The 10798-nt window shown below is 39.2% G+C and overlaps 1 protein-coding gene across 1 annotated transcript; it reads right to left on the bottom strand.

Moving 5' to 3' along the window:
- Nucleotides 1-334: 334 nt before the first annotated feature.
- On the bottom strand, nt 335-1315 carry LOC102663702 (uncharacterized). Its single transcript, XM_006574000.1, has 5 exons — nt 1198-1315; nt 865-1122; nt 670-755; nt 512-550; nt 335-433 (listed from the first exon to the last, which is right to left on the bottom strand). Exons 1-5 carry the CDS (start codon nt 1313-1315, stop codon nt 335-337), a joined length of 600 nt encoding a protein of 199 aa, XP_006574063.1.
- Nucleotides 1316-10798: the final 9483 nt, after the last annotated feature.

The following is a 10798-nucleotide window of genomic DNA, read 5'->3' as shown; positions in this document are numbered from 1 at the left end:
TTTGAAGCCTTGGGTTTGATGGCCCCGATCACGTCTAGGCCCCACATTGAGAATGGCCACGGTGCTGCCAACATGTTCAATGGTATAGGTGGAGCATTAACATTATCAGCAATGGTCTGGCATTTATGGCATTTCCTCACATGAACACAATAATCATTCTCCATAGTGAGCCAGTAATATCCCACCCCCAAAATCTTTCGGGCCATGGCGTGTCCATTGGCATGGATACAAAAGGATCCCTCATGCACCTCCACTAGCATTTGTTCGGCCTCTTTTGCATCCACACATCGAAGCAGCACCATGTCAAGGTCTCTTTATACAAGACACTCCCACTTCATAATGTCCTCTTGTCGTTGTCAGAGGCCTCAGGTCGGTATTCCTTATCCTTAATGTATCGTTTGATATCGAAGTACCAAGGTTTACCATCCTCCTCCTATTCTATCAAACAGTAGTGTGCAGACTCAACACAACATCTGAATTCGATGTATGACAGATCTTTGTGAGGGCTCACTTTGAACATGGATGATAGTGTGGCAAGGGCGTCGGCCATCTATGAATGTGATGAAATGATATGTCATCAAAGAGTTCCATCAATTTCCTGATGTAAGCCTGGTAAGGCACCAACTTGTGGTCTTTGGTCTCCCATTCACCTTTCAACTAATGAATTACCAATGTTGAGTCCCTGTATACTTTGAGTAACTTGACCCTAAAGTTGACCACTGCTCTAATCCTTAGGGCGCATGCCTCGTACTCCACTATATTGTTTGTGCAGTCGAAACATAACCTAGCTGTGAAAGGTATATATTGCTTGTCCGACAAAAACAAAAACTACTCAAATCCCATGACCTAGTGCATTAGACGCACCATCAAACCACATAACCCACTTAACCCTGTCCTCATATTCAACTTCCTCCTTAAACAAGGCTATCATATCCTCATCAAGGAATTCTGGATGCATAGGCTGATAATCATTTATGGGTTGTTGATCTAGATAATCTGCCAAGGCACTCCCCTTTATTGCCTTCTGAGTAACATTGATGATATCGAATTCTGACAACAGAACCTGCCACCGAGCTATCCTCCTAGTGAGAGCGGGGTTTTCGAAGATGTACTTGATAGGATCTATTTTGGACACAAACCAAGTAGTGTAATTCAGCATATACTACCTCAAATGGTCAGTTGCCCGCACCAAGGCACCACATGTCCTCTCTAGCAATGAGTAGTTCATCTCGCATGCTATGAACTTCTTGCTCAAGTAGTAGATGGCCCGTTCCCTTTTTCCAGATTCATCGTGCTGTCCTAGTACACACCCCATCGACTCATCTAATACTGTCATGTATAGGATATGAGGTCTTTTGGGCACCAGTGGCACAAGCACAGGAGGATTCATCAAATATCGTTTAATCCTCTCAAATGCCACTTGACAATCACTATCCCATTGGGCAAACTAATTCTTACACAATAATCTGAAAAGAGGATCCCAAGTTGCAGTTAACTGTGATATGAATCTTGCGATGTAGTTCAACCTTCCCAAGAAACCCCGAACCTGCTTCTCGGTATGTGGTTTGGGCATCTCGAGGATTGCTTTTACCTTGTTCGGATCCACCTCTATTCCTTTTTGGCTAATGACAAAGCCAGACAATTTTCCAGATTTTACCTCGAACGTACACTTTGCGGGTTTCAGCCTTAACCTGTATTTACGCAGTCGCCCGAAAAACTTTCGCAAATTGACTTGGTGTTCCTCCTCTGTCCTCAATTTAGCGATCATGTTATACACGTAGACTTCGATCTCTTTATGCATCATGTATTGGAATAATGCCACCATGGCCCGCTGGTATGTTGCCTTAGTGTTCTTCAACCCAAATGACATCGCCTTGTAGCGAGAAGGTTCCCCATAGAGTGATGAAGGTTGTCTTTTCCATATCCTCCGGTGCCATCTTTATCTGATTGTAACTCGAAAACCCAGCCATGAAAGAGAATAGGGAAAAATTTGTCGTGTTATCTACAAGAACATCAATGTGCGATAAAGGAAAGTTATCCTTTGGACTGGCTCGGTTTAGATCCCGATAGTCCACGCACATTCGCACCTTCCTATCCTTTTTCAGGACCGACACGATATTGGTGACCCATTCTGAGTACTAAGAAATGACCAAGAAACCAGCATCAAATTGGTTCTTCACCTCCTCCTTTATCTTTAGGGACATCTCGGGTTTCATTCTCCTCAATTTTTGCTTTATCGGGGAGCACTCGGGATTCAAAGGTAGCCTATGTTGCATAATTTATGAGCTCAAACCATGCATATCCTGGTAAGACCAAGCGAAGAATTCTTGGTAGTCTCACAACAGAGTCACTAACTCATCTCAAACATTCGCGGACATGCAGGTTTCGATCTTGACCTCCTTTTTCTCTCCGCTGGTGCCCAAATTCACAACCTCTGTTTCCTCTCGGTGCGGCTTCACCTCCCTTTCTTCTTGCTCCACCATTCTCCTCAAATCCGGGGGAAGTCCCCAATCCTCATCTTCTTCCTTCTCGGCTTGATTTACTAATCGCTCAAAGTCAACATATGGGTCCTTGGTATCACTACTTTCACATGACTCATTGTTGGATCTGCGTCAAATTTATAGTTGCTCGAACATTTAAAGAAAAAGGTATGCCCAACAATAAGGTTCAAACTACTAGATTACATTGGATTTGACACAGAAATCTCAGGTCACTCCATGATCCGCCAATTCTTCAATTCGAAACTCGGGGAGCCCGGCTGCACCCAACTTCGTTGATCTTGGTTGGTTTCTTTGTCTAGCACAACAACTTGATCCTCATGCATCCATCCCATGCTGACAAAGCTCTTGCTAATGTGACAGATAGGGGCCCTCTCCATCTATGGTCCCCGCCCTTGTAAATGGGCTATACCTCTTTCTTTCCTTTCTAAGGCGGCCCTTCTCTTGTTGGCATGCATAGGCTCGTAACCTAGACTGAACCTTCCACGGTTTTCAACAAACTTCACCAAGCTTTTTGTGCCATCAACAAACTTCACCAAACTTCCCTTAAAATAACTTGAGCCACCATCAAGGAGGCACCAGATAAACGTGGTTGCACCGGAGGAGCCTCCACATAAGCATTGTTCATAATTTCTAGTGCTTGAAACGATGTTACCAATGACTCTTCCGAGGCTTCCTGGTCGACGGCCGTCAAGTGCACCAGATCGTGCAAGTAGTTTAAAACGATAAGAACCAAGTATTGAACTCTCGGGGAACTTATTTTACTTGGTAAAGCTATGGTTCGGTAAATAAGCATCTTTTTATAAAAGGTTTATGTGTAGTATGGACACGTGTGTAAACTAATTAAACAAAGGTAAATAAAAGGTGAGTAGTGGTCGGTGCGAAGGTAGATGATCAACGTGTTGGTCTTCCTACTGGGCGACTGATGCTACTAAAGATGTTCTCTACCTAACAACGTTCCTGTGTTCTATGTTGTCTCCTGGAATGCTAAACCCCAATGTCTCACGCATGTTTAGCCTAATCCTAGCCAAGCGTCATCCTCAGATCCCTCTTGTTGGTCTAAACTTGACCAAAATTGCATTAAGACATACATACCAACAACTAGGTTACCGTATCCCGATCCCTCGTGAAAATACGATAAACTAGCCGCGTCCTATCAAGTTCTAAGGATCAAACCATTTTCCAATGTTGAATGACCCTAACTAAGCATGCATCTACGTGATCAAGGCAAAAGCATACTAAAATGAAGTACTAATAGCACAGAGAACACATGCAACATCATTAGATAGATATAAGAGTATTTACATCAAGTACCCCGTAGGAAGAACCAACTGAGGATTTAGCTCTCCATAATTGGGAAGCTTCTCTTACAAAGATGAAAAAGAGAAAATGAAAGATTAGGAAGTACAACTGGTGAGGGTGTCTCCTTCACCTCTAGAAACCTCACAATCACTCAAACTCTCATCCAAAACTCCCCATGATGACTTCCTCTTTAATCTATGTTGTCCCTCTGGATCTTCACACAAGAAGTTCTCTCCACCACTCAGCCACTCAGATGAATGCTTCCAAGAACAGAGAAAATGCCAAAAATTGAGAATTCCCTTCCATTTTTGATTTCATGCTTTAAATAGCATTGCTGATTTTTGGTCGTTTGCTCAACCACATTCTGGTTCGCTTAGCCAAATTAAGTGATATTTGGCTTAGCGCACCTCTTCTTCGCTCAGCCTGGAGGTTCAAGCAGTGCACTTAGCTAATTGATTCTCACTAAGTGCATCATGACAACTCATCTGCTTCCAGGATCTTCTACGCGCTTAGCCATGAACTGCTGCGTTTAACGGGTGACTCGCTAAGCTAGAGAATTGGCTTAGCAAGTGGCTCAAAATCAGCACTTCCACAAACTTGCTTATTTTACCTGAAATTGAAATGGAAAGGTTATTAAATACACAAAAGTGGGATATTAAGTACTTATTACCTATATTTAACAAAAAGTACTCGCAATACTACCAAAAAAAATTGTAAATGGAAGGAGTCGAATACAATTTACATAATTTTTTTACACAAAAGTTAGTCGTATTAACCGACTAAAAAACTCCCCCAAATTTACAGCTTTTCTTGTCCTCAAGCAAATAAAGAACAACTCACTGGTCCCCAAGTGACAAAACATGCAGTGATTATGTACAAAGGTGTGTAATTCCCAAAATATCAGTTGCATGATAACAAATGAAACAAAAATGCCTCTATCAAATGCTTTTCACAAGATATGTAGTTTTTAAGAGAAAAGAACATGTTAGTTAGCAACACAATTAAATAAAGCTAGGCAGGAGACAGATTTCATGGAAAGATGCTTAACCGAAATCTCATGGCTTTTGTTTCACTCAAGCACAAGTGTTTAAGCTTTTTTTATCAATAACGACTAGCAAGAGGTCCAATCTTTGAACTTCATCTCATGTCATAAAGTCAGAAATGTACAAATTGAATCAGAAGGACTTTTATTGGTTTGTAATGAGGCTAGGCTACAAAAATATTGGTTTTTCTAGGATTCAAAGGCTTAAATTCTAAGAGAGCATAAATCCTAGACTTAACCAATTAGTCTTTTTAATATACTTAGCTTGCTCATTAGCCTTTCACTTGACTTGTTCTAACAACACATGTAACGACCCGCCTCGATGCTACGATATCAACACTCAAATATGCGATAATTTCAATCTTTAAATAAACATAAACTCCCTTAATTTGCTTGTGAAAATAGAAGTAATTTTGTCCCAACATACATTCGCTAAACCATACACATTTACTTAGGTGTATATATATATATATATAGGAACAACAACTTAGTACATGTCATCCATATAATCAAAAATTTAAATCTGTTCATTGTTGGATCAAGTGGCCTCGGTATAATTAAGAAGGAGGGGGGGTTGAATTAATTATTAATGTGTCTTGAATAATTAAAAAATTATCCTTCTTAATGTTACTAGATTCAACTAGGCTTTTACTACTAAGTTATGAGAAAGTAAAGAACAAAAATAATAACTTGGACAAAAAGTAAAGCGGAAATGAAAAGTACACAACGGAAATTAAAGAGTGTAGGGAAGAAGAAGACAAACACAAGATTTATACTGGTTCGACCACAACCCGTGCCTACATCCTGATGCAATCCTACCCTCCAGGGGCATTGGATAGAAGACTCCAAGAAGATTGGACCAAAGATGCAAGAGAAGGCCTTAGGGTTCTCATGAGCCTTAGGGTAGATTTCGGGCCCATGGGCTAAGTATGAGCCCACTTATCTTTGTACATATTAGATTAAGGTTTCATTAGTTTTGGGTCTTGTATTTAGGGCTCCATAATGTAGGTAGGGTACCCTAGAAATATAGGATTTTTTCAGCCCTTGTATTTTAGGGCACCTAGACTAGTTTTTGTATTAGGGGTAGTTTTGTAATTTCACATGCACTAAGTGAATATTTGATGTGTGTGGTTGAAAATAAATTTAATTGGATTGGGTAAAATTTAATTGGACTCACAAATCCGGCCACAACTCAGCACCACAACTCAACTTCATCATAGGCATCATGTAGGAATCTTAGAAAACAAAAAAAGAGTTCAACAACAAGACTACTTCTAGGAATTGATTTAGAACATGTTATGAACTAAATAACATGCATGAATTAGACTCAAAATTCAAAAGATAGGCTAAGAATGACAAGAATACTTGAACAAGTGTATCTAGAATTCAATCAACAAAAATAATTAGGTGTCATGAAGATGCTCTGATAGAGGAAGCAAAAGAACATCACCTAGATGAAGATGCTCTGATACCACATGATGTAAGCTCCATTGGAGCTTTTAGGCCTAGGATCTTCTTCATCAATGGATTCCTTTGCTTCTTGGAAGATAAATGGCAGTGGAATGGAGAAAGGGAGAGAGAGAGGAGACGCCACTTCAAGGAGAAGATGAGTCTAGAAGAAGCTCACCACCATAGGAGGCCATGGATAAGAGCTAGGAGGAAGAAGGAGATGAATGAAGGGAGAGGGAGAGAAGAGCACGAAATTTTGTGCTCTAAAAGAACTTTTAAATCTGAAGTTTAATTTTCAAATCATCAAAGTTGAAAAAAATGCACACACAAGGTCTCTATTTATAGCCTAAGTGTCACACAAAATTGGAGGGAAATTTGAATTTCTATTCAAATTTCACTTGAATTTGTGGAGCCAAACTTTGGAGCCAAAATTTCACTAATTATGATTAGTGAATTTTAGCAATGGCTCAGCCCACAAATTCAAGATCAAGTCCAAGATTCTCCACTAAGTATGCTTAGGTGTCATGAGGCATGTAAAGCATGAAGGACATGCACAAAGTGTGACTATATGATGTGGCAATGGGGTGTAGTAAGCAAATGCTCACCTCCCCCTCTAAAATTTAATTGGATTGGGCTTCTACCAATTCAATTAAATTTATTTTCAACCACACACATCAAATATTCACTTAGTGCATGTGAAATTACAAAACTACCCCTAATACAAAAACTAGTCTAGGTGCCCTAAAATACAAGGGCTGAAAAAATCCTATATTTCTAGGGTACCCTACCTACATTATGGAGCCCTAAATGCAAGACCCAAAATTAATGAAACCTTAATCTAATATGTACAAAGATAAGTGGGCTCATACTTAGCCCATGGGCCCGAAATCTACCCTAAGGCTCACAAGTAATAACCAAAGACCAAAAATATGAAATGAAAGCTAAACCAATAGAGTTTTAACAAGACAAATTTTCAAGGATTATTCAACAATTAAAGCAATGAAAAGCACATAAAAGCAAGCTAGGACTCAAAGAGAAACTTAGAATGGCTCTAGAGTAGAGTAAAAAAAACTATAAAAAAGACTCAAGAAACCTCTAGTTTTGGAACGTGTATTCACAGTAGTTTTCAATTGAAATTTCAGAACTAGGATTGGTATAAAATAGGCACCATTATAGAACAAATTTTGAGCCAAAACAACAAGCATACTTCCCTTTCACTTTTTTTTCCTGGACACCGATTTTTTTGCCAACTTATGTTATTTTTCTTATTTTTTCCATTAATCAAAATTGCTTGGTTCGTTTTTCATAATTTTGTTCCAGATCTCTAGAAAATTCAGTACAAAAATTCAGCTCAAAACACGTAGTGACCAATTTCTAGTAATTTATACAAGTTCGTATGTTCAAGCTGCCAACACCAGCGGTTTCAACCTAGAAATCAAGAGTAGTGTTTATGTTGCTTAAGGCTTGGATAGTTACAATTTGTGTTTTCTTATGCTCAATTATCTTGAATAACACAATTCAAGAGAGATTAAGACTTATTTTGATTCACAAATCCAGCCACAACTCAGCACCGCAACTCAAATTCATCATAGGCATCATGTAGGAAACTTAGAAAACAAAAAAAAAAGAGTTCAAGAACAAGACTACTTCTAGGAATTGATTTAGAACATGTTATGAACTAAATAACATGCATGAATTAGACTCAAAATTCAAAAGATAGGCTAATAATGACAAGAATACTTGAACAAATGTATCTAGAATTCAATCAACAAAAATAAAAAATTCAACACAAACTTAGAACATAATGTGACAATTACTATGACTAAACATGAATCTAAGACAACATGGATTAAGTGATTTACACTTAGATTTTTGTGTTTTTTTTTTCTAATCAATATTTTCGAAGAAAATTTAGATCTAAGGTTCAGCACAAGAATATTATGAATGAAAAATGATAGAACCTAAAATCAACACAAAAACATGATTCAAGAGTAGATCTACAAAATTTGAACCATAGAAATGCAAGAACAACTGTAGATCTCATATTTAATCGGTTTATTTTTTTGAATCTACTCTAAACAGAACCAATGGAGGATATACATGGAGAATAAGATGAAGAACAAGGAATTAAAGAGAATTAACCGAACAAAAAGATAGAGGAAGAAAAAGAACATCACCTAAATGAAGATGCTCTTGATACCACATGATGTAAGCTCCATTGGAGCTTGTAGGCCTCGGATCTTCGTCATCAATGGATTTCTTTGCTTCTTGAGGTCTAATTGCAGTGGAATGGAGAAGGAAGAGAGATAGGAGATGCCACTTCAAGGAGAAGATGAGTCTAGAAGAAGCTCACCACCATTGGAGGCCATGGATAAGAGCATGGAGGAAGAAGGAGATGAATGAAGGGAGAGGAAGAGAAGAGCATGAAATTTTATGCTCTAAAAGAGCTCTGAAATCTGAAGTTTAATTTTCAAAAGATCAAAGTTGAAAACAATGCACACACATAACCTCTATTTATAGCCTAAGTCTCACACAAAATTGGAGGGAAATTTGAATTTCTATTCAAATTTCACTTCGATTTGAAATTAAATTTGTGGAGCCAAATTTTGGAGCCAAAATTTTACTAATTATGATTAGTGAATTTTAGTTATGGTTCAGCCCACTAATCCAAGATTAAGTCCAAGATTCTCCACTAAGTGTGCTTAGGTGTCATGAGGCATGTAAAGCATGAAGGACATGCACTAAGTGTGACTATATGATGTGGCAATGGGGTGTAGCAAGCAAATGCTCACCTCCCCCTCTAAAATTTAAAGGATTGGGCTTCTCCCAATTCAATTAAATTTATTTTCCAACACCCACATCAAATATTCACTTAATGCATGTGAAATTACAAAACTACCCCTAATACAAAAACTAGTCTAGGTGCCCTTAATACAAGGGCGGAAAAATCCTGCATTTCTAGGGTACCTTACCTATATTATGGAGCCCTAAATACAAGGCCAAAAAATAATGAAACCTTAATCTAATATGTACAAAGATAAGCGGGCTCATACTTAGCCCATTTGCCCAAAATCTACCCTAAGGCTCATGGGAACCCTAAGGTCTTCTCTTGCATCTCTGGCCCAATCTTCTTAGAGCCTTCTATCCAATGCCCTTGCGGAGTAGGATTGCATCAGCCATCATTAATTTCAGCCTTTATTTCTATTTTTAAACTTGAATAAATTTGGTCTAAGGAATTTTGAGTTCTTTTTAGTTACAGATGGCATCAAGAAAATGGGCTAGAGCAGATGACATCCCTCCATCATCCATTCCAACTCCTCCATTAGCAACCATAGGACCGAATCTCCAAAGCTCTCAAACCTTAGTCCCTATGCTACAAAGCTTATTCCGAGGACAGATTATTATCATGCACAGTCTGCGAGAATTGGCTCACCATAGGCCAATTATAACCATAGAGCATTTCCTTGAGCGAGTAGCCAGGCCCGGAGGTCAACCTCCATTGGAGGGACCCAAAGAGGCTGCTCCTCCTAAGCCCACACCTGCACGGGTTGAACTAGTGCCAGGTGATCCACAATCTCCAGTGGTGAATCCACCTTCTTCTCCTCATGTCATACCCTAATTTCGTCCGGGGACTATTGTTTGATGGCATGCAACCTTTGGTTGACCGCTTTGAGGTACTTGGCACCCTTTGTTGCACAATACGTGAAGTTCCGAGACATGCCGAAAATCAAGAGGAAGCATTGTTACGCAATCCGTGAAATTCCGTAACATGCCGAAAATCAAAAAGAAGTATTGTTACGCAATCCGTGAGTTTCTGTAACATTTCGAAATCTAAAAAAGGAGTAATTACATGACCCGTAAGGTTCTGTAACCTTACGGAAATAAAACAAGTATTGTTACGAAATTCGTAAAGTTTCGTTACATTACGGAAAAAGAATCACAAAAAAAAACAAATGGGGGTGTATTTAGTAAAAAAGGGGGTGCAAATAGCAGCCAGGCCCACTTGGGCCTTCCAGGATGTTCCTCCAGAAGGCGGTTGCTTCTGGAGGAAGAAACCTGGCTCGCCTGGGCGAGCTTGGTGGCAAGCTCCTCCCCTATTTCCTATAAATAGGGGGAGGAGTGAAAGAGAGAGGGGTTCAGCCCTTCTGGTACTTTGTAATCACTTTAAATTAGTGAAGAAAATTGTTTCCGTGAAGAAAATCCAAGCCGTGGCGCTTCCGTAACGTTTCCGTGGGTGATTTCACGAAGATTTTCAACCGTTCTCCGTCGTTCGTCGTTCGTTCTTCGTCGTTCTTCGGTCTTCAACTGGTAAGTTCCTGAAATCGAACTTTTTAATTCATTCTATGTACCCTTGGTGGTCCCCATTTGTTTTGCGTACTTTTATTTTCGTTTCATTTGCTTTCCGTACCCCCTTTTGACATGCATTAGTCATTTACTTAAGTCATTTTTTCACCTAATCAAAAAATAAAATAAATTTCCACCGATCATTCGAATTGTAATATCCGTT

This window comes from Glycine max, chromosome 1 (assembly GCF_000004515.6).
Source record: "Glycine max cultivar Williams 82 chromosome 1, Glycine_max_v4.0, whole genome shotgun sequence".
NCBI classification, from domain to species: domain Eukaryota; kingdom Viridiplantae; phylum Streptophyta; class Magnoliopsida; order Fabales; family Fabaceae; genus Glycine; species Glycine max.
This window is presented reverse-complemented; position numbering and strand designations above follow the sequence as displayed.